Source organism: Polistes dominula, unplaced genomic scaffold (genome assembly GCF_049000335.1).
Source record: "Polistes dominula isolate Pdom_NZ unplaced genomic scaffold, Pdom_raw_medaka contig_17, whole genome shotgun sequence".
NCBI classification, from domain to species: Eukaryota; Metazoa; Arthropoda; class Insecta; order Hymenoptera; family Vespidae; genus Polistes; species Polistes dominula.
In genome coordinates this window covers 3,781,350-3,807,498 of record NW_028301049.1, presented here as the reverse complement: position 1 = coordinate 3,807,498, position 26,149 = coordinate 3,781,350, and the positions used below count along the sequence as shown (strand labels likewise).

The window sequence follows — 26,149 nt, the reverse complement described above, 5'->3', positions numbered from 1 at the left end:
TATATATATATACTTGTAGAGAGAGTATAGGGTTTTCGTTTCCTATTGCACCGACTTGTCAGTGTATACTTAAGAGACGAAGTGGTTACGAAACGTCAATATGTCACTGAATAAAGTTTACGTTATTTATATATTTATAATTAATAAAATATAATAAAAGTATAACGGGAAAATGTAACGAATGGATAACAGTAATAAGACTTTGAACAATAAGCACTGAGAAACTCAGAAAACTCCAAAAAGTATAATAATTGAAAATCTGTTGTCTCGGTGAAACATTGATTAGAGATGATGGCGCTGTCGTCATATTACTAGTTCTGAAGATTTTCTGGTGATCTTTAGTTCCCCTATCGTTCCTAGAAAATATCGTACGTATATATTATATACATATATATATATATATGTATGCATGTATATATATATATATATATATGTAGTATGCGCATACGCACAATTGGTTCGTAGCGTCTCTAGTGATGTTTACTGGAACAAGGTTGTCTATCTATATGAAAATTATATTGGGTATAAAATTTCAGAATGGCGACTGTCTTTACATAGAAGAGTGCTTATTCCCGCCCAGAAAGCGTTTAATTAACGAGTGCGTTTCAAGACTTTTATGCATTTTTCATTGCGATTTTATTAAAAATGATAATAGAGAATCCAGATCAATTCAAAGCGTGGCTTACTGCCGTTTTGGAGCCGCTGTAAGTAGGCCAGCTTGTCCAAGTACGTTTTGTGTGCTGCGTATTTGTGTCTGTGCGTATATCCATGAATGTATGTTGTATGAGTGTGTGTGCGCGCGCGAGTACGGACGGATATATCTATAAGATGCATAAATGGCCGTACATGTGTCGTTTTTTACTTCCTATAAAAATGATTATATTAAATAGCCTTTATGATAATTTTCAATTCTGTCATGCATTTTCTTTCATGCTTCATTCAATCATTATGTCATTCTTTTCATATTGAAACATTTTCATTAAAGGATTATCGAAAATTTTAATTCCTACTTAAACTATTTTTTTTTCTTTTCTTTAATCAGATAATATACTTTTACATCGTAATATTACGAAATATATACTTTTGTTTTTATAAATTTCTTTTAATCGTATAATAATACTAATACACATTAGCAATATTTAATGTACATATATATATATATATATATATATATATATATATATATATATATATATGTATTATATATAAAATATATATAAAATACATATATATGTATAATATCCGTGCGCGCGCGCATGTGTGTATGCGCGTGCGTACGTATATATATATATATATATATATATGGATGACATGTATATATTTTATATGTAGTTTTCAGCACATTTCTATATATTATATTTTTTATATTTTTATTTCCTTAAACAATAATTTCTCTGCAAAGTGTGATTGCACTCTTGCTTCGTAGCTTTGCAAGGAATAAAAAAGACTTGAACAAAACATACGTAGTATAATGTAAAATCATGAATGTACGTTGTAATATGATCATTTTTAAAGTTATCTTTATATTTTGTATTATTAATGTATAAAAATTAATATATATCATTATACACGTGTTTACAGCTGTGATGCAGATCCTGCTGCATTAGCAAAATATGTATATGCCTTGGTTAAGAAAGATAAAACCTTAGAGGAGTTAAGAGGTTGTATGGTAGAACAGCTTGATGTATTTTTGCAACAAGGTATTTTCTTTACTTACATAATTTAGAAATTTCAATAAATTTATGTTTATAAATATAAATAATTAATATAATTAATATGTGTACTTTGTGTGTGTGATGATAGAAACTAAAAATTTTGTGGAGCTATTATTTAAAACTTTGGAGACTCAAGAATACATACTTCCACCTTCAAAGGGAGATCCAGATGGAGGTAGAACTCCACCAGGTGTGAATCCACCGCCTCCAGTATTAACATCAGAAAAAACTACCGATGCAACAATTTCTTTAGCTCCTGTAATTCCTAATCCCATTGTTCCACTTCAAGTTAATGGTTCAACACCTTCAACTATTTGCAAGCGTGAAACAAGAAAATCAGATTCTGACAAGGGTGATAAGGAGAAAGAAAAACGTTCTCGTAGTCGGTAAGTGTTTTCTTTAAATATTTATTTGTTTAAATTTTGAAACAATATGAATATCAATTTATAATGTGTCATAATACATATGACTTTTCTAATTAATAGTGAAATTCGAATATTTCATCCCGTGTTTATAGAATTAATCAATATTTATGTATATATGAAAAAAGATTTTTCGTATCTGATAATAATTACATTCATATGTATTATAAAGTATAACATATTTATTATATATGATATAATGGTTTATACACACACACACACATGATACAGTTATTTCAAATTAATAACAAAATTATAATTTTACCGATTTATACCTTTAATAACTATTTAAATTTATTTTTATAAACTTGAAAATTTAATCTTTGCTAACTCTCTATTTTATATCATTTAATATTCATTGTTAAATAATTTTTCTAATCACATGTCTAAAAACTAATAATTAATATTCGAATATCATTATTTCACATATTTGTGAATTTTATTTTATACGAATTGCTTCTCAATCATAGGATCTATCTTTAAGTATTCTTATAAGTATGATTAAGCAAAATGATTCTCAGTAAATAGAAATTGAAGAATATTTTTCTTATTTATAATTTCTGTCTGATTTAATTAATGTTATTTGATGAAGCTCTTAAAGATAGAAAAAGATTATTTTATAACAGTAAGTAAAGTGTATATTTAAAAAAAGTTATAATTGTATTATATTTATACTACATAAAAAGGTAATCATATAATTTGATTTCAGAAGTTTTTAGTCATAGAAGTAATTAGGTCATTATGGAAAATCTTTTTTTTTTTTATTGTAAAAAAAGAAATAATATATATTTTTAGAAGAATAAATATTTTTAAAAATGTTTCTTTAATGCAAATCTAAATTTTAGTTTTTCTTTTTGGGAGAGACTTATTATTGTAAGAATATCTTATAAAAATATATATTTTTGTCTTTGTTTTTTCCCCAAATGTGTTTATAGGAGCGGTCGTATGAGATCAAGGACAAGATCTCGATCTCGTTCTTGGGAAAGAGATAGACGCAGATCAAGAAGTAGAGAACATATTCGTCGAGACAGAGAACGTGATAGGAGTCGTCCGTGGCGAAATGAATCTCCACCTATCACAGCTAGACGACATGACAGAAGGTTGCATGAACGATTCTTGCTAAAATGATTTATTATTTATATGTATTACTTTTAATAACTTTATAACATTACTATATATATATATATATATATATATATATAATATTAGGTTGGAGACAAAGTAATCCATTATTTTTTCGGTAAATGGCTGTAGTGATCGATATCTCGCAAAATATCAATCAAACAATTTCAAATTTATGCTTGTTAGAAAGGTGACATTTAGAGCTAAAAAAAATTCCTTTACCGTTTTTTCTTTGGTCTATTCAGTTGTGACTTACAAGGTGTTAAAAATGGAAGTCAACAAAGAGAAAATTCGGTACATTTCACACTTTCTTTTTTATAAAAACGAAAATTCAAGTCAGGCGGCTGAAATTGTGAATGGTGTTTATACTCTCAATACTGTAACAGATAATTACGTGCTATTTTGATTTCATCGATTCCGTTCAGGTATTTTTGATGTTAAAGATGCATCTCGCACAGGCAGACCCGTCGTCGAAAATGTCGATAAAATCACAGAAATAATCGAAGTTGACCGGCATATTAGTAGTCGTAGCATTGCCCAAGAGCTAAAGATCGATTATAAAACAGTTTTAAACGATTTGCGCAAAGCTGGATTCAAAAAGAAGCTCGGTGTTTGGGTGCCACACCAAATAACACCAAAAAACATGATGCATCGAATTTCCATCTGCGAAGCCTTGGCCAAACGGAATGAAATTGATCCATTTCTTAAACGAATGGTGACTGGGGATAAGAAAAGGATCACATACGACAATATTGTGGGAAAACGATCGTGGTGAAAGCGCCATGACGTAGCTCAAACGGTGGCTAAATCAGGACTAACGGCCAGGAAGGTTCTACTGTGCACTTGTTGGGACGGGAAAGGAATCATTTGTTATGAGTTGCTTAAATATGGCCAAACACTAAATTCAGATCTTTATTTTCATCAACTGGACCGTTTAAAGCAAGTGATTGACCAGAAACGGCCAGAATTTGCCAACAGGAGAGGTATTGTGTTCTATCAGAACAACGCCAGGTCACACATGTCTATAGTGACTCCCCAGAAGGTCCAGGAGGTTGGTTGGAAAGTTTTGATGCATCCATCATATAGACCAGACCTTACACCAAGCGATTACCATCTTTTTGTTGCACTGCAAAACACTTTCTTATTGATAAGAAATTGACATTAAAAGAAGATTATAAAAATTGATCACTAGAGTTTGTCGCAAATAGGGACCAAGACTTTAATGAGACAGGCATTGTGAAGCTAACTTTAAAACAGCTACAAATTAATGAACAAAACGGTGCATATTTGACCAAAATCAGGCAACCAGAATTATGTTAAAAAAGACTTGAAGTTAATGTAAGAATGATGGATAACCTTTTGCCCAACCTAATATAAAGATTACTTTGTAGAATATTTTTGGTGAAAATAGAATAATAAAGATCTTTTTTGATTTTGTTTGTTTGTTTATATGTAGACGTACCAGAAGTCGTAGTACATCTCCAATACGACCAAGGCTAAGAGATGGTCCTGATAGTCGAGATCATAGAGCACGTTTTAGAAATAGATCTCCAACCCCATTGAGATCCAGATCACGATCAAGATCTATAGATCGTAAAAAAATAGAACGCTCTGAGAGATTAGATGTGGATAGATCGGAACGAGTTGAAGGAAGCCCAGGTGGTGGTACTCCAACTCAAGATAGCAATCACGGAGATGTGGACATGAGGTTATCTACTACAAGTCAATCAATCCAAAGTGTTGTTGCTGTGGCATCTAATATACCAACTAATCAAATTGGTCCATTTCAAGCAAAGAGAAGGTGTAGAGATTTTGATGGTACGTTATTATTATTATATTAATTATGTTATATAGATGAATTTATTGTAAGAATATATATTTACTTAAATACACAAATAACGATCAAATATTTAAAAATATCTTTAATGATATATTTGAAATAATTTTATTATTAATAATTGGAACAGGATGATATGGAAAAATTCCTAAAAAAATAGCAATTAGGATGATAATGACTTACCAAATTTTATGAACATTAATTTTTTTGATACCACGATATATAGTTAGAACATAAGCATTCATTTCAGCATGAATTAAATGCGTATTTTATCATTAACTAAACGTATATTTTTTATCGTTGAAATGAAGAAGAAGAACAACTTTGTCACATTATGTAAATTATTAATTTTCTATTCAAATTATATTGAATTAATGTAATTAAAGTAATGAATCAATATGAAGTTTGAATGAATATCTAAAGTCATTGGTGAGATAAATTGATGGTTAATTACTTTAGTGATCGTTGGCAACAAAAGAATTAATAATATACAAAGCGCATATGGTGTATGTATGGTGTGTGGTTTGTGATGTGTGTATGTGTATATATATATATATATAATAATTAATAATAAAAATATCTCTTTATAGAGAAAGGATATTGTATGAGAGGGGATCTTTGTCCTTATGACCATGGTACTGATCCTGTTGTATTGGAAGATGTTGCTCTAAGTCGTGTTTTGACTTTTGGACCACATGGTCATCAAGCTCCGGGTACAGTACCAGTGACAGCAGTACCTGATCCACCTCCGGGTCCTAATGGAAATGCACCACCACCACACCTTCCACTTGCAAGCCTACCACCACCACACTTACGAAATCAACATCATTCTAATATGGGTATGAACTATATCTGTATAATAATTATTATTATTAATTGACATTAGGAACTCGAAAGTTCATTGCCACAAATACCAAATTTCGTCATTGTTCCAGTCCTTGAGTAATTTATTGATCGAATAAAAGCATGTATTGCTTAAATTGATTCTTTTCTTAAGTTCTTCATTAATTTCGTTCGTCTGGTTTATGATCCATCCTAAATACCTAAAGTTGCTGACCCGTTCAAAAATTTTTTTTCTGAACGACTAAAGTTCTAGTATTAGGCACATTCTGAATTATATCTGTGACCATATATTTGGTTTATTTGTAGCCCCAGATCTTTTGTTTTATCTATTGGTATTTTCGCGTTATTAACCAATGTCTCTTTATTGTCTTTTAAAAAACAATATGGTTCGCGTATGTCAACAGTTGTGTTGTCCAATTCTTTGACAGCAAATTCTAGTACTAAATTAAACAAAAAACGTGATAATGTGTCCCTCTGTTTTAACCCGCTATGCATACTAAAAGCTTCTTTTTGGTATCCCCTGTCGCATAAGGGTTTCGAGCATTTTTTCTCGTTTTACCGAATCGTACGCTTTTTGGAAATCTACATAAAGTTGGTGTACCAGTTAATTAAATTCCCATTTTTTCTCTAAGATCTGCCGAATAGTAAAGATTTGGTCTGTAGTCGATCTATTTCTCCTAAAACCGCACTGGTGATCCTCTATTATCTCGTCCGTATACGGTACTATCCTCGTTAGTAAGATATTTGATAAGATTTTCTAGCACTTTGGTAAGAGTAAGATGCCCCCTGTTATTAATACAATTCATCTTGTCACTCTTTTTAAAGATTGGAATTATAATCGACTCTTTGCATTGTTCTGGCAATGCTTCCTTATTCCATATCCCCCCTCCCCCATCTTATTAGCTCCGCAGGAATCGAGTCGTTACCCGGTGACTTATGATTTTAACACACTATCAGCGGGTCGGGTATTTCTACCCGTTCCACAGATTGTCGCTAGTTCTTTTTTTAAAATGTTCTTTGATAAAAAATTAGAAGGGTTTTAAAATTATGTTATTCGAATAAAAGATTCCATACGGATCGATCAAAGGCACGAATAAATATAAAAAGAACAACAATGTTTTGTCCAAATTGCATTGATCAACCTCGACTTTATATATTTTTATATAAAAATTGACTAATTTACCTTATAAGCACTAAAATAGGCGTCAGCCGTATGTGGCTGACTAGACGTGTTCAGAATTTTAGCAGTCATAGCAGTCAACGCGCGTTAAAGCGTTAGAGTAGAAAGATAATATTGTTTGCTATAAAGTTGGTATAATTGAAACATATATTGAATAAATATGACAAGATTCTTTTACGAGATATAATAAGAGTAACGAAAATATGTTAGATGCATTTGCAGAATACAATCCAGATGCCCCTAGCATGGAACCAAGAATGCCATGGGGTAGGCATCCACAGACTGGATCTGGACTTTACGGAAGAGGTCAAAGGGAATTGATTAGTGTACCAGTGATTCCTCACACAAACTCAACAGAAATAACACATAGTCAAGCAAATCCTTTGAAACGAAAACAAGCATTTGATTTTAATCGTCTTGGACCAAAACAAAGAGCAGTGCATAATCCAGCTAACTGTTCTTTAGAATTAAAGAAAGTTCCACGAAGTTTAAACAATATAACACAATTGAATAACCACTTTTCGAAATTTGGAAAAATTGTAAATATTCAAGTTAATTTTGGAGGTGATCCAGAAGCAGCTTTAGTTACTTTCCAATTACCTACAGAAGCTAAAGCTGCATACAGAAGTACTGAAGCTGTATTGAATAATAGATTTATAAAAGTCTTTTGGCATAATATTAATAACAATTCAGTTAGTGGAGCTATAGAAAACGTACCACCTGGTAATTTGAAGATTATATTTATGTATATTTAAACATATTATTGTTAGCGTCAAATTATTATTAAAGTATTACTATATTTTTCAAGGTTGCCGTCCTTCCGTAAAAGAAAGATTAGGCGCTGCTCTAAATATACCAGCAAAAACGGAGGAAAATGAATATGTACCGACACGTCGCGCTTCGGATGAACAAAATACGCAAAATGTAGTAGTCCCAACGTCGCCAAAAGCGGCAACAGCAGCAGCAGTAGCACCAGCAGCACCAGCAGCAGTTCCTACACGAGAAGAAAAAGTTTTAGCAATAAAAAAGACACAAGAGATATTGGCAGCTAAAGAAACATTAAAGAAAAAACAAGAAGAAAAACGTAAAGAAGCCATCAAAATAACTGCTGATTTAAGGAAAAGGAAACAAGAACTTCTAGACAAACATCTAGTAGAAATACGAGTATTAATAGATAAAGCAGAAAAAAATCCAGAACAAAAAGATGCAATAATGGCGACAATTAAAGCTATGCAACAATCTATTGATAATTTACGTAAAGATTTAGCTGCAAATGGACAAATTAGTGGAAATAAGTCACAAATAAAGTCGAAAGAGCAAACTCAAAAAGAGATTTTAGATGCCGAGTTAGATTTAATGACTGCTCAACAAGAAGGCCATGACGCAGGAGAATTGCAGAAGAGGTTAAATGAATTACGAGTGCAAGCTGCTGCATTAGGTTTACATACGAATCCAGGAGTAGGTAGAGGTGCGAGGCCAAGTAGAATTATACGAGGAACTCATGCAGTTTCATACAGGGGACGAGGAAGAGGAAGTTTTGCTCACGTTTCTGTAGATCATAGACCAACAAGTCTTCTAGTCTCAGGTTACGAAACGGAGGAAAAATCAGATGTTCTATCACATTTTCAAGTAAGTTCATTAATATAATTATCAGTACAATAGATGTTTACTAATTATAACATTCTTATTGTTATATTTTTCTTTTTCTTTTTCTTTTTAGCAATTTGGAGAAATAGTGAATCAAATTATAGATGATACAACACCATCTATTGTAATCAATTATAAGTCCAGGAAAGAAGCTGAAGTTGCATTGTTAAAGGGCCGTACGTTTCAAGATAGATTATTATCAATAACCTGGGTATCCGGACATCACTTACATCGTGGTGGAAGTGGAAATAATTTGAATTCTTCTGTACAACTTTCAGTACATTCTGAGCAAGCACCACCTAATACTGAAGAAGAAATCGATTTAGAAGTATGTATATATAATTTTATATTTTTACAATGGTTAAGATAAATTTATTCATTATTTTAATAGTGAAAGTTTATTATAATCATTTTTGGACTTGCAATTTTTTATAAATATAATCGATTGAGATAATATTAATCTCTTAGTTGTGGAGGTCGTTTTTAAAAGTTTTTATGAGTATACTTGTCAAGTACAGTTGTATAATTGCATTAAATTATAAAGAAATAGCACACTTGTTCTTTTTTTGTTTATTTTTTTTTTTAAATTGTTATCAATTTATAAGCAACAAGCATAATAGAAAGAAAACAACCGATCCCTAATTTTTGTGTTTTGTCTATTAGGGTTTTCGCGTTATTAATTAAGTGATAGTTATAAATTATTCATTTTTATTTTATTAACTAGCTGTGCTCCACGTTGCACACGTTGCTGTGGCTCAGTCTGTGATTAGATAGAAAAGAAAAAAAAATAGAAAGCATAAGTTTCTCAATTGTTACACCCTCCTCCTCCGAAATGAATTCGATTTTCATCCTTCTGGCTCTGTCTGGGAACCTCAATCTTGCCCCTTTTCCTCTTTAGAAGACGACACAAAATAATTCAACTCAATTTCAACACAATTTTAACAAAATGTAGCACAAGATTAAATATTAGAAATATTCAATTAAATGATATTAAAAATTGAACATAAATATTGAAAAATCAGACTGAGTCTTAATACACTCATAATACACTCATCGTTAAATTGTACTGAATCAAGAAGAAAATCACTTTCGTTATCTTCGTTGTCCTTATATACTTATCACCCCCTCCCCCCGCTCCACTATTGTTTTTCGCTACTTCCTGCATTCTTTCTCGAGATCATTTCCGATAAATTAAAGACTAGATCTCTGCTATACTTCCGGATCGCGAATGTCGAGAGACTTCGATGCATTCATGCGTACACAAAGTGATAATATCAAGTAGTGTCATCTTGTAAGATTTTTATTTGTAAATAAAACACGCTCGCTTTCTTTTCAGTCGAAACACTCTTACGTACCACACTGACACTCATATTGCCGCACGCACTAAATAAGGGTATTTTTTTGATGTTTATCAATACTTCTAGAAATATTCTTAACACGCATACACGTACTCTTTATCTTTTCTCTCACCCTCACATAAAAAAAAGACGACCTAGTTGTATTCGAATGCAACGTTGTGTCAAAATTTTAAGACAATCAGTAAAGTACTTTTGGAGATTTGCGATTAGGCACAAACGAAATCTACTTTTATATATATATGTAACCCTCCTATAACACGGCTGATAAGGTCATAGAAAATGCCGTGTTCTATGAGATTCAGAGCCATGAGCCAAAAACTTTTGTTTTCAGGCCATGGAGATGAAAAGAAATATTTTCCGCAACATTATATCTTTAAGACGACAAACCTCGCTTCGACTGTAGAAGTACAGTTTTGTACAAAGGTTTTTTGAAAGGAAACCATGTTATAGGATGCCGTGTTGTAGGAGGGCTACCTATGTATAAATAGATTAATAGAAGGATAATGTAACTCTCATGTCATACTCAACAACATTTCCACATGTTGATTTTTTTTTTTAGATTTTATATGTTAGTTAATGTAGAAAATCTCTAAATTCGCTCAAATAGGATGTTTTAAGCTGATTTTGTCTTAATAATGAGCTACAATAGTTAATCAAAGAGGTCGCTATTGCACGTGGTTTTTATTTTTATTGTTTTATTTTAGACGCCAATTGAATTACATTAATTCTATTAAATTTGGCGGAACACTTGGAAATGTTTCGCGGCGGGTACAGTGATTAAGAATCACCGTTTTTTTTAAACCCTTTCACGATAAAGATAATCAAAACTTAACTATTAAACCACACGCAATTTCACTTTATTATCTAAGACCTTCAATTTTAAATAAACTTGTTTACAAATATCAAAAGTGGGATAAAATGTTTACATAATTATGACATTTCTATAATGTATAATATATTTATCAAATTATACACTTAATACACAACATTACATCTTTCTTATAAACAACTATTTTTAAAAGCAATACAAAATCTACTTTAAATAATTGATCAATTATCGTTTGTATACTTCAAGGCAAGATCTAATTATATATTTTCTATAAATTTTTACCATACTTTTATTTAAAAGATGAAAGGTTATGCTTCACATGCCTACACATTCAATTTTTGTTGTTGTTGTTATTTTATTATTAGAGAATTGAGTGTGATACAATATTTGATGATTTTATTCTCTTGTGATAAAAATATTTTTGAAAAAAAAGACCCATTTAGAAGAAATTTAAAATAAAATCTTTTATCGTTTGTTATCAAGTGTAATTATGAAAATAAATATATGTCCCATGAATGGATGATGAAATTTGATTATAATAAACGGATTGTTGTTTGAATGCAATTATATTATAAATTAATGTCAGTGTTTGTATTCACAGGGAACAGCAGAAACATTATTTCTGGAAGAAAATGAAGAGGAAGAGGAGGAAGATGGAGAACCACGAAGCTGGCGGCGATAGCAGCATCAGCGTTATTTATGACAAAAGTGCGTTATTGGCTACAGTGGTAGTAGCATTTTTTGGGCATATCGATGTTTGCTCAGTTCTTTCACGACTGCTACATCGCCGCTTGATGTTTCAAATACAATGATTTTGTCAGAAAAGTCACGTTATGGGCTCATTAGCGTTATAATGAGCATTACAATACTTGTTAATACTATTAAATATACGTGTGCATTATAACGGTATATAAATACTGTGTCCAGTAATGCGTATCACGAATATAGGCCAGTATACAAGTTTCCACAACACGACTAACCAAATTTATCTCATTATTTCTAGAATAAAATCGCTATGTTTTGTATGGGAAACTCTTATTCTAACTTTAAGTCCTCATCTTTCATCTGTAGAATTGCGATTATTTCTCGTTATGATATTATAAGGTTTTATGATGATGTAGTACATAAATCCTAGAGTAAATAATAGTCATATATGTAGTTCTGAACATTTTGCTGTCAAAAGCGAGGAAATTATATTTATAATTTGTATAATACATATAGCTTATTCTAGATCTTCTTCATAAGAGATAGCGTATAACGCTTAATGTAGTGTAAATGATTTTTTACTTTCACTTAAATGTACTATTTAAAAATTGTTCCTGTAATCATGTACAGTATCATGTATAATTTTCATTGTTTTGTTTTACCTAATGTCAGTGAATTAAGTTGGTAACGCCAAAAAAAGATATTTAGTGCATAATTTACATAGATTGTTTCAATATATATTGCAAAAATAATATATCATTGTTACACATAAACCATTCAGTTTTATAAAAATAAAAAAAAGGTAAGTATTTTATTTATAAATATACAATTTGAACATGCACATGCACTAAAAATTTATGATGAAATCAAAATGTGTTCTAATACCAGTAGAGTCAGAAATAAATTATTTGATACATTTTAAAACTAATCTTGCGTGAATTTTTTCCCATTCGATAGAAGTAATTAGTAAAATACGTTGCATGTTCATTGTCATAATGAATAATCGCAGAAAAAAAAAAAAGAAACAATATTCAAATTTAATTTTTGGGGTATATATTTATTGTGATTAAATCATTTTTTTTTTTCTTCTAATTTAATATGTATATACATAATGAAAGTAATATATACGTTTTAATAATTGACTGTGGACTTATTGTTAGTTAAAAAATTTATTTTATGATTTATTTCATATTGCTATTATTTATATTAAAAATCATTAAATAAATTTTTAAAAGTTTTTCATTCAGTTTATTATGTCATAGTTACTGATTATATATATATATATATAGGTTTATTTAAAAAGCATCGGTAACTTTGAATTTTCATTAAAAAATGATCTCGAGAAAAACATTTTCTCAACCATTAGTTTTCCTGTCTGTAATAATATTTAAAGTTTTTTAATAGGATTGTAAACAAAGAAAATATACATATGTGTATATATATATACACAGGGTGTTAGATGTTTTTCTGTACATATATAAGCTTATTCTATGCACAAAAATAAGGAAAATATGTAAAATAATAAATAAGGAAAAAATGATAAACATAAATCATTTAACTTTATTAAAAAAATTAAACCATAAATTGTAAAATTATTGAACCCTTTGAAAGTGTGAACCTGAAAGCTGCGCACCTGAAAGTGCGAACATTAAGCGCATCTTCAACATTGAGAGCCAAGACTTGGCTCAAAAACGATTTTGTAACATTACTTTTAAAGTAAAAAAGTAAAAAAATACCGCCTACAATTGTTTGTGAAGAGAATAAATTTAGTCGATAACATCTGGCTTGATTTTTCGTTTCATTTTAGTAAGAGATGCGTTTTTTTGGCGGGTGACTATAGTCATCCGTAGTAGCGAAAGGGTTAAATGTGACGTTAAGAATGATGTTTAATGGTCTGTATATGTTGTTTGACATCGTCTCATTAGACTTTTGTGTTTATGGAAAAAATTAAAACAAAAAGTTTATGTAATTGAGATAACTACACTTGATGTTATGATAAAACGAATTAGGGATGTATTTGCAGAAATTAAAATGCGTCATGTCATAAACAGCATATTACTAGTAGTGTTAAACTTGTATTTGCGTGGGAGGATAATATTTTGAACAGTACATTTATAAATAATTTTACAAATTATATTAGAACTTTTGAATGAAGCTTTAAATGACATATGTAAAATATGGATATAACGTTTGCACAGAAAAACATTTGAAAAACACCCCATATTGTATAAAAATATATATATATATATATCTTTTTTAATTTGCCCTCTCTTATTTTTTATATTGTATTTTTTCCTTTATAAAAAAAAATTGATTAGACATACTGTTATATATGAAAGTGCCACATATATATTAATAGTAAAAGTTATCTATGTGCTTAAAATAAGATGACTGATAAACACGCTGACTGATATTTGGTCTATGCTGCGCAATACGTATGTGCGCATGTCACTATGAAGGTTTCTCTATATACAAATTCTATGTCCTACGTTAATATGTACATGTATATATATATATACATATATATGTATTAAATGATATATGTATTTGATTTCTACTAACTTAGAATTCTTTCCTTGAATAGATCAAGTTAAGTGCAACGACGCATCAGGACTTACGTTGAAATTATCAAAATACGTAAAAATGACGGAACAAAGTGACAGAAGTCAATTACCACCTGGTTGGGAATGTAGATACGATTCTCGAAGTGGCCGACCGTAAGTAAATTATAAATCAAACTACTGTAACTTAATTTTTTAAATATTTGTATCTGTATAAAAATGTCACTAGTACGATACAAAAATGATCATTATTATTATTATTTTTTTTTCATTCTATCGTTTATTAATACAACTAGAAATGTACATTTTCAAGAAATTATTGTTTTGCTTATTATATATGATTTTAATTTCATATTGACAATAATTATTAATAGATAACAATCTGTGTATAAATATATCAAAATAGATAGTTTATTAAATGTCAATGAATATTTTATTTCAGATATTTTATAGACCATTTTAATCGTACAACAACATGGGAAGATCCAAGGATTCGATATTGGCAATACTCTCAATATGTACAGACACAAAATTCCATAGCGTTGAGTTCTGCTACAACTATTACTTCTCAAGATATACCTATGCAGGTTAGTTATTTTTAATTTAAATCTAAAGATTAACAATTAAACAATTGCATTTTAATAGTCACCCAAATTTGTACTTATTGATGAATTAATAAGAGTTCAAATTAGAACTAATAGCTATTGGGTTGTCCTGAAAGCTCGTGCCGATTTTGACAAAAGATTGAAATGCAACGCATTAAAATTTTTTTTTATATATATTTATTAAATAATATATAAGTGCAATTATGTTCTACAATCTTTCTTCATCTTAAAGGGTAATTTCAACATTTTCTTCCTCAAGAACTTCTCAGGTTTTTCAGCAAAAAAAAAAACATTATGCCACCTATCAAAAATCAGCACGAACTTTTCGCACAACCCAATATATAAATTGTTTAGAAATTAAACATAGAATAGATAATTGCACTGTTTATTTTGATATTTGATAAAACAGTTGCGATATAAAATTAAATAAAATTTCCTTTTATCATTTGCATATACTATTTATACTATTTCTTGTATTTCTATACGATTTATCAATTTATTTGAAAATTTATCTTATATTATTATTATCATCTGGTATAAAATTATATAATAACATAAGGACTTTTGACTCATTATATATTCAATATATAAAATTCGTATATTTTAATGATATGCACATGCTGCATTTGGATTAAATATCAAATATACTGCGTATATTCAAGACTGGAGGAATTGGAGGTGGTGGTCATTTAGTTTATACGGGAGCTCATAGAACTCCTCAAATTTATCCAACACCATCGCCTTTTCATAATCCTCAACTTGCATTTTTACCTCCCTGTTTACAGGTAGGTAACGTTGATTAAATCCGTGCAGATTGATTTATTTCAAATTAAATCAAATATTATATCTTACTATATTTATTAGGTGTAGCAATCATTTTGCTAATGTCTTTTAAACAAATTTAGTATTTATTTACACGTGTTATTTTTTCTTTAATAATCTCCATTATTTTTGATGATTTTGGTCCATCTTTCAGGCAACTATTGAATTTCTTGATGAAAAAAAATAAGCAATTTTGATGTATTAATAAATTTAATATCAAGGTCCCGAATTAATTGCTACACCTTATAATTTGGATAATTTTATATATAATCGATTGATATATATATATATATATGTTTTCATATAGGATTTAAAAACTCCAATGTCTATGAAATCAATGAGTGTCATGACAAATCGGTTTGGTGAAATCACTTTGGGATCACCGACACCAGTCAGAAATATGGAAACTACTTTAACACAAGATTCTGATTCTGAATTGCAAGTTGCTAAAATTAATGGAATGTTTCCTACGGTTTCTGATACTCACATACGACTGCTATTAAAAAAGTAAGTGTTTTTATTGGATATGTACATTTAATTTTGGTTAACAAATTTTAATTTTTTTGTGTATCATTTAAATTAACAATTATATTTACTGTTTTATTCATTTTCTTATCTCACATTTATATTTATTCTTAATAATTCATTATAATTCATTATAATTCATTATAATTCATAAGATTATTTTGTAAATATTTTATTATTTTTCTTCATTATTTTTTTTCTATAGCACAATACTGAATTTAGTGCTAAGTTCCTAGCCAATGCTTTCAGATACCATAACAGAGCAGCTTTGGTTGTGAGCGCTCTCCAAGTGGAAAAGAATCCTCTTTGCGCTCCAGGACCGTGTACACCTATGGGAGTACACTCAAAATATGCAATACCAAGATGGAGGCTACCAGCTCATGCTATACATGCGGCTTTAACATTGAGTCCACCTCGTGGGGTTCGGCCAGCCCTAACTCCCCAAAAATGAAACTTAGGTTTATCCCATAGTTATAGTTTCAGTCTCACCCACTATGGATGCTAGATGTTGATATCGTATATTGTTATGATTAATAAGAAGTATACCAGATTTGGAACAAAGTAATATTATTTTTTTCTTTGCTTCTTTGTTAATTTCTGGTATATTTCATTTTGTGTACACAATTTGATCATTGCGATGTAGCAATAGCATGTACCAATTATTTCCCTGCTACAAAATACTACTACGTTTCGAACTTCCGCAATTGTCGAATAATTGCATATGTCGAATCTGGTAAATTTTTTCATTTATATAAATTTAAAAAGTATTTTGTGTCACGCACGGTAGAACAATTTATATCTAGTAGCATTGAAAAGATAATAATATTTTCAAATAATTATGTCTCTCTTTGTATTGGTATTTACAGAATGATGATGTATCCTCTCTGATTTACTTATTTTAGTTAAAATTTCATTATTTGGAATTTGTTTTACTTTTCAGTTTCTTCCTGGTTTACAATACCATAGACGTTGGGTAGTATAAATATTACACAAATCATAGATAGGTTAGTTTCTGTTATCATCTATATATATATATTTTTTTTTTTTTAACATTTAGTGGCACAAAGTAATGTTTCAAATGTTGTCTAAATGTTAGTTATTGTAAACATCTGATCTGTGTAAGAACAAATGATTCTGAAAATTATTAGTTATGTTGAAATTTCAATTTAAGTTTATAAACATTTAATAGTCTCATCGCATTGAAAAATTAGTTTCCATATGATCACTGTAAATAAGTAACAATATGCATGATTATTAATTTTATGGGTGATTGCTTCGGAATACTAAGCGCCTATTGATTCCAGAGAGATGGTAAAACAGCCTTTATGAAAAGGTGTCATAAGAAAATTCCTCAAACCCATAAGAGAGAGAGAGAGAGAGAGAGAGAGAGAGAGAGAGAGTAATAATGACAATAACTCAACAATCGTATATGCTATTTTTAAACATTTCATTTGTTCTAATACAGCATTATTATAAGTGCATGTATACATTATGTCTCCAAGCCATCATATAGCTTAAACAGCTTTAGCTATTATTATTTCATAAATAAATTAGCTAGTCATTTGCAAATTGAAATATTTAAAAAAGACATTTTTGTTTAAATATTAACGCTTAATGAAAAAATGTATTATCAGTTATATCTTTTAATTAATTATGCACATCATATAACGTATTTTTAATACACATTGTCTTTATACTTTATTTTCAAAGTAAATTTTATATTCAAAAAAAAAAAAAACAAAAAACAAAAAAGGAAAAATCAATAAGGCCTTTTAGAGGTAGATTTTCTTTATTTATGTATTGATATAATATGTTGAAGTATAAGTTGAACACACTTTTGTATTTTAGATCACATCTATATATGAAATATCATCAAGATTTAAAACATTTCTTAATTTATGTTTTATATTTGTGTACAGGTACCTGAAAAATGTATTTCCCAAAGTGGATGAAACAATGTTACTTGACATATTAGAACAGAGTGAAAATAATGTTCAAAAAGCTTCAGAAAAATTAATTGATCTAGGCTACGAGAAACGAAATCTTACTGCTCCTAATAAATTAAATAAAAAGAAGGATAAAGATCAAGTAAGTAATAAGTTTTATTTTATGATGAAATATTTCATGTAAATGTTTCATTAATTTATTGTTTTAATATAGAACCAGAATGAACGATCTGTTCCAACTCCGCCTCCACGTATGAAAAGTTTGGAGGAAAAAAATAAAAGTATATTAAAAATATATATACATATATATATATATATTTCTTTTTTTAATATATAATTAATGTATATTTTAATAAAATACTTTCAGTGAAAGCACGCTTAACAGAAAAATATAAATTCGTACCAGAGAGAGTAATAGTACTCGCTATGGATAGTGTAGATTATGATGAAGAAAGAGCAATACACATATTAGATATTATGGTTGCAGAAGAAGCTACAAGGCCACTTTGTACTTCCAGTAGTCAAAGGTAATCTCATATTTGTTTTATATACTTGTTAATATTATATATTTATTAAATATGAATGGTTCTTTGATCAAAGCGATACTTTTAGAATTTTTTTATATTTTATTATCAAAACACTTGTGATCATTTTTTATATTAACAATAAATTTCTTTAATAATTAGGTTTAACATTACTAAATGGGAATAATGTTTTTGACCTTTTGTTAAGTGACACGATTAAAGATACTTTATCAATTTTGCTTACTTTTTGTTTTATGGAGATAATCAACTTCACATATCAGCGATTAATACAATTAGTCCAAGAGCCCACGACGGCCAGACCTTCGTTATTTTATAAAAGCTGAAAGTTTTTCTGTGCATGTCCCCTATTATTATTTATTATATTATTCCATGCTTATTGGGCTCAGTAACTTTGAGAGAAATATTGTGATTGTCAAAAAAATTGAATTCGAACTAACGTCGAAGGTAGAGTCCAACGTTAGCGTGTGGTTTGAGTTTTTGCGATAAGAAATCTTTGTAGCCATTGTGTACATTGTGTCGTTCAAAACCTCATAAGATGACCTACAAAACCTAAATAAACACCGCTATTGCTCAATTTACCATCGAGTGGTGCCTGAGAGGTACCGCTCGAGTGTAAAGGGTTAATTTTATACTATAACTACTTGCTTCTCTTAAATTCATATATTTCCTACTTAAAGTATTCAATTTTATTTTGTTTCATACTTTACTGATGAATATAATTAATTTATAAATTAATAGAATTCACGCTTTTATCGATAACATATATTTTAATGAAAACATATATACAGATATAAATTTATATTTTCATTATTTTAATAGCAGTCGAAGCGACGAGCGAAAGGAAAGTCCACCTGTGACAGAAGCTATAAAACTAACAGCATCACCAATTAAAAAAATCGTTAAAGAAGTTGATTCTGAAAAATCGAAGAGATCGAAAAGTAAAATAGAAATACCAAAGTACGACATTTACGTATTACTTTTATAATAATTGGATTAAAGATTTTCAAGTTATTGCCAATTATGTTATTAACTCTTTCGATACTACCAACGATTATAATTACCTATTGTTTAACGCTCGCGTTTATTATTGATGATTATGATTGCCTAACGTCATATTCTTGTTGTGTCTTATCGAGGAACAAAATTTACAATTTTTAAAATTTAAATATTTTGAGATGCATATTACATTGTAACATTTCACCCTTTTATCTACTTTGCGATAAAATTTATGTTTGCATTTTAATTAGCATTTAATAACACCTTACTTGCGATACATATATTTGTACAGCAAAAGCGTACTTGCGAATGACATAACTGTATCGAAAGAGTTAAATATTTTCAATTAAACAATTATATGATAACTTATAAAATATTTACATTATAGAGTTTCCCGTGGAACTAGTACCACCGAAGATAATGAGCATAAATCTTCATATCTGTTGAAACCTAATGGTCCAAATCCTGAATTATCAAAAGGAGCTAATAATGATTTATTACTGTAAGTTTTAATACAAATTAATTTTGCTAATGTATATCGTAGAGTGTTCTAAAAGTCCTAGACAATGAAATATTAAAAGAAAAAAAAAGTTTTATAACAAAATGTTTTATACAAGAGTTATATTATTTTTAAAGATTTATCAAACTTTATTTATTTGATCTTGAATGGTGAAAATCCAATTTTCTTAAGCAGAACATCATATTTTCTATTATACTGTATTAAAAAGTTGATACTGAAAACACTAATTGATGATCTTTTCTTATAATGGGAATTGTTTGAGTTATAAGTTTTCAAAGATTAAGTACCATTATCATTACCTTAATTATTCAATAATGCATTAAGGTCTTCGATGTCACCAACCAATATTTTGAAAACATTTCGATGCCGATTTTAATTTATAAATAAATTGAAAAAATGTATGTTGACTTTGATATAACTTTGATTTCCTTTTCATTCAAAATCAAAAATTGATTTTTATAATACAATACATTACTAAAATGCAATTGCAGTCCATAACCATTTTTTTTGTGAGATATTTTATCATTATGGAACTTTTGAAACACTTCATATAATGTCTTTTATTTGATATCTATTAAAAATAATTTTAAATTGTTTCAGACCAGACTATGCACCATGGTCAGGACCAGATCCTACTTTATTATCGAAAGAACAATTTCCGAAATCAATAGTAATGGGACATGATTCAACTTTAGTATCAGGAAGTTGTCTTGCTAAAGGTCCTAATGCTGAGTTACGAAAAGGTCCATTAAGAGGATTAGCAGAAGGTTCCATATATTCTCAGAGAAATTTAACGAATACAGAAAGCCGTGGTAAATGAAATATGTGTGACTGTTTCTTATTAAATCTTTTTACATTTACAAATTAACATGAAATAATTTATTCTTCATAAATTACATGGTGTGTCTAAAAAGTTCGGTGAATGGTCTCAAGAAAATAAAGGAAACAAAAGAGTTACAAACAAAATACATTTACTGGCCTTTAAAGTAATCGCCATTGGCTACAATACAATTCTGACATTGGTTGTACAGCTGTTGGAAACTGTAAACAAACGCTTCCTGTGGAATCGCTCGAAGCACTGCGGTCACGCTCACGATTTCCAAAACCATTGCGAAACGTAAACCTTTCAGGGCTAATTTAAGGCAGGAAACAGAAAGAAGTCTGCCGGCACCAAATCTGGAGAATAATGAGTGTGTGGAAGCACAGTGACCTTGTGTCTAGCGAGAAAGTTGAGCATTTTGCTCCATTTTGCGCTCCATGTTGCAATGACACGAGTTCTCACATTGACCTTGTTAGTTGGGTCGCAGCGTGTACCAACGCTTCACTACAGTGTTTTGCACGATAGGAAACGTTTGTTGACATGTTCTTCAATGTGTATGCGCGGGCACCTCATCCTTGCCAGCGCGGTTTGTAAAATATGGGACTATTCACCAAACTTTTTAGACGCACCATGTATTATAAAAGAATAATGATGATTCTTGTATGCTTTTCTTTCGCGATATTATTAATGTGAAATTAATTTGACATATTCCTTTCCGTATTATCTTTTAATTAGTAATTATTATTTTAATTTATTTACTATCAGACACATACAGTTAATCTCTCCGTCTAATATAATAATATCGTATAGTATACTAATGTTCACTAAATTAATAATGATAAGAATACTAATAGAAATTGATATGTGTCTGATATAACTAATCTCGAATAATTATAGATATCTTTGTGAATATTTTAGTCAAATTTGCAATACTCTTAGTTTCTTAATTCATTGATATTACTCTATATTCTCTTAATGTTTAAATTATTCATGTTTATTGATGGACGTAATATATTTTATTGTTAATAATCATATATTTTTATTCTGTTAGGAAAATATATTTTAATCTTGTTTCTGTTGAATACAAAATTGAAACATATTTGGTCCTTATATATAACAAAAAGAGGCCAATAACATTAATAATATTTCTATGACTAGATTACAGATATGCGAAAGTATAAAAACAAGATAGTCCAAATATCTACTTGCATTCAATACATTTATATAATTAGGAGAGTAGAAGGATTTGATAGTGTATTATCTTAATACACATTAATGATTCAAAGATACTACATTATTTATACATTAACATATCCTAACAAATCTAGTTTTATACAAAAATATATATGTATGTGTGTGTATGTATGTTGTGTATGTGTATGTGTGCGCATGTGCTTAGAAAAACTTGTTTTACATTAAATTTCTATTGTTACACAATCATTTGCAAAATTATTTATGATATAGTTCAAAAATATCAATTTCTAAGTATAAAATAATTTACCTTTATTATGTAAAGTTGAATATCGTTTAACATTCTTGTTTTTCTTTCATTATTTATTATATATTATATTGTGTTAACAGTTCAAATTACAAAAAGTTTAATTAGCTTTGCATTAATTAACATTGATATCGACAGGTGTAGAAATTCCAACTAGATTAAGATATTTAATTAAACACAAAAAGCCAAAATATTCAGTATTAAAAAGTATTTAAATTAAATCTAAGAGTACATTTAAAATATGAATATAGTTCAGTGAATATTCACATGGACATTAATTTTTGTATGATACAAAAACATTCCCTAATATAAAAAATAATAAAAAATTATAATTCCGCATATCTGCAATATAAGCTCTAACTAATCAATATAAGAATATAAATCATTATTACCATATATGATTTATAACAAGATATGAAATGAAGAAGAAAAAAATGAAAAAAAAAAACAAAACAAAAAAAAATAGAAAAAAAAAATACGTCAAATATAAAACTTACAAGTACTTTAATTAAGTTAATAGACAGATGTATTTTCATAGCTTCATTCAATAATCCTGCCTTTAAAAAGAAATCTAGTATGTTTGTGCAAGTTCAGAATCAATAATAATAGATGGGCTGTGGTTGAGATTTCAGTTATGAGAGCTATTTTTATAGCTTTTTAACTTCTGAAAAATGATGGTGGATAAATAATATATTTTGACTATATTTTAAGTAATATCGAATGCAAAAGAAGATATTAATGCAAATAGAATAAATGAGCTCTCCAGTTCTAGAAATAAAATCATATATTTTAATGTTAAGCACATCTATACTTTTTGAGATATTATATTATATATAAATAAGGTATTGGTAAATGTATATCGATATGTACGACAGATAGCATGTAACGTGAATGTATACTAATCAGGTTAACGAAAAATATCTCCTATTTGGATAGACTTCAATTTCATTTGAATTTTTCGACAGAATTTCTTTATTGCATGAATTGATTATCTGATATAGAAGGTAATTCAAATTAGATTATACATTAGTATATTTGGTCTTTTTAACTAAATGTGTATCTCTCATTACATTTTATTAATCTTTATATTAATCGTTTAGAACACATTTTATGTATCTAGAAGATAAACATTAATCGATATTAATATTGTTTCTCTTAACAGTTAATAATATAAATAACTAGTTAAATGATAAGTCATATTTTTCCGTTTATAAATGTGATATTATTTTTTAATAGACATTAGAGATCCAATGGAATACATATATGTATGAAAGTATCAAAGTGAATTTATGTATTTTCATGATATCTTTTGTTTCAATGTATTCATCGTTCGTTATTCATAAAATTTCACATAATTGCATATATATATATTTTTGTTATGAGAAGAAAAAAACAAAATAAAAAATATGTTTGTATTACATTCCTTATAGATTTTTCAAACATTTGATAAATAATTAATATTTATAGATGAAGAAATGTGAAATTTTCAGTTAGCAATAATGATGTCGATGGTTTGTGTGTTAAGTATTGCAAGTAATAAAGCAAAATTGTATTTCGTTGTATCTATACATATCTGTGCAATAAAATAATTTAACTTGTTTATTATCTGTAATAAATTGAATCCTTTTGATACTACCAGTGACTATAATCACCCAACATCGTATTTTCACAGTGTTGTTTGTACCTGTGAATATAATCGCCTATATATATATATATACATATATGTTTAGTAATGGTTTACAATTGGTAAAATCTAAATAGTTTAGATGAACTATATGTTACTATTGTACATTTTTTTATCTATTACACGATTAAATTTATATTCGTACTGCGAAAATATACTCGCAAACAACATAGTCGTATCAAAAAGGTTAATCTAAACTTTAATATTTTCAGTCGTGCGTGTTGTATTAAAATATTATCTACATATATAGTTTATAATGCAAATAATACCAAAATAGAAATAAAATATAGAAAAATTAAATTTGAATGATACGACACGCAATACTCTCTATATAAATTTTCTATACTAGTTGTTCATTAATTAACATGTTAATTTATAAACATTAAGTTCGGTAAACATATCTATGTTAATAATAATATAAACAAATTTTGTACACTACTTAACAGGTTGAATGCTACGGGGGTCACTGGTTAATAGACCAGATCAGTGCTGTCAGATCGTGGGTAAATCTTACCCTCTCCCTGTGCCACTGGGATTGCACACAATGAAAGTTTTCCATGTCCGTGTGTTTGGGATGTCGAGGAAAGCCGAGTGTAACCGAAGTTGGCGGTTGGCCACGAAGTGGCACATTATGAAAGCGACTCATGTTCATGTGTTCGGACGACACGAGTCGTTTTCATAGTGTGCCACTCCGGCGTGCCCGCCAACTTCGGTTACACTCGACTTCTTTCGACATCCCAAACACACGGACATGGAAAACTTTCATTGTGTGCAATCCCAGTGGCACAGGGAGAGGGTAAGATTTACCCACGATCTGACAGCACTGGACCAGATTAATAGAAATGTATTTCACATCGTGGCGCCACGAACAATCCCGGTGCCAATCCAATGGCACTCAACCTGTTAATGCTTATTAGTTCTTTTATTAAATAATTAATTGTTCACTTCATCTTCGTTCAAAAGCATATTAGGTATGCCATCATTAATGGGAAAACGTCTACCAGATTCTGGACACAGCAAATCTCCACTTACGACATCAATTTCAAATAACGCATGGTGTGCTTGTTTTAAGAAATCAATATCTTTATCATAACCTTTTTGTAATTCTTTGGGAATTACGTCAGCATGTCCAATCTAATAGAAAGATCTTTTAATTAAAAATATAAACATTAAGGATATAAAATAAAATATTTATAAAAAAAAAACGTACACTTTCAGCAGCTCTCCACAAAGCTGGCCAATCTAATTTTGGAATAATCTTAATTATGAATTCTGGATTAAAGTCAATTTCAGCTATTCTAACATCTCTAGCCTATAAAGTAATAGATAGTTTTCAATAATTGTTCATAATAAATACAAATATAATTTTTTTAAAGTGAGATTTTATGAAGAGTTAACCTTATATCGACTTTTTTAAGTATGATTTTTTTTTATGAAATTAACTTACAATAATTCCCAAAGGATAACCCACAGTAACTCCTTTTAAAGATTGTGAAGTTAACATATTATGTGTTATTAATTTCATTTTGTATTAAAATTAAAAATCACAATTAAAATAAAGATACACAAATCTTCGTTCAATACTAGCAATGTAGACACAACAATCCTCCGTAATTTACGAAAGCGAAATGATGCGTTTACGGTATTTTGTAATGAGCGATGCCATAACGTGTATTTTCCACTCATGCGCACTACCTAATTCTCAATAACGTATATACTTCTCTCAAATATGGGGTATCGTTAGACCCCCATGATAATTGAAATACGGTAGAAATTACAGGAAGAGGACATTTTTAAAAGAAATAACATATTTACATGGAAATAAATGAATATATATATTTTTTTATTATTTTGTACATCTGCATGGTCCAAATCAGACCAGTAGCCAAAAAAATCGATACATTCTATCGATTGTTGTATTTTTCCATGCATTTAAGCATTAATGTTTATTACTAAAAGTGAACTTTTT

At 29.0% G+C, this 26,149-nt stretch overlaps 3 protein-coding genes across 3 annotated transcripts; 2 read left to right on the top strand and 1 right to left on the bottom strand.

Annotated features, from left to right (window-relative positions):
- The first annotated feature begins 42 nt into the window (after positions 1-42).
- On the top strand, positions 43-11,985 carry swm (Zinc finger protein swm). The gene is made up of 11 exons (XM_015323940.2): positions 43-368; positions 537-704; positions 1,582-1,700; positions 1,804-2,101; positions 3,073-3,237; positions 4,716-5,077; positions 5,687-5,935; positions 7,330-7,842; positions 7,928-8,748; positions 8,840-9,094; positions 11,555-11,985. The coding sequence occupies exons 2-11, from the start codon at positions 646-648 to the stop codon at positions 11,633-11,635; spliced, it is 2,922 nt and encodes a 973-aa protein (XP_015179426.1). The 5' UTR covers positions 43-368; positions 537-645; the 3' UTR covers positions 11,636-11,985.
- A 1,344-nt stretch (positions 11,986-13,329) lies between these two features.
- Positions 13,330-24,096, top strand: LOC107067974 (uncharacterized). Its single transcript, XM_015323944.2, is given in 13 exon segments — positions 13,330-13,550; positions 14,243-14,375; positions 14,662-14,806; positions 15,487-15,609; positions 15,954-16,153; positions 16,421-16,599; positions 16,602-16,629; positions 18,091-18,259; positions 18,332-18,398; positions 18,485-18,644; positions 19,482-19,619; positions 20,047-20,160; positions 20,779-24,096. Coding segments are annotated over 13 exon segments (1,689 nt in total). The 5' UTR covers positions 13,330-13,537; the 3' UTR covers positions 20,999-24,096.
- Positions 23,951-25,861, bottom strand: Trmt112 (tRNA methyltransferase subunit 11-2). The gene is made up of 4 exons (XM_015323950.2): positions 25,628-25,861; positions 25,391-25,492; positions 25,015-25,314; positions 23,951-24,664 (listed from the first exon to the last, which is right to left on the bottom strand). The coding sequence occupies exons 1-3, from the start codon at positions 25,703-25,705 to the stop codon at positions 25,114-25,116; spliced, it is 381 nt and encodes a 126-aa protein (XP_015179436.2). The 5' UTR covers positions 25,706-25,861; the 3' UTR covers positions 23,951-24,664; positions 25,015-25,113.
- Positions 25,862-26,149: the final 288 nt, after the last annotated feature.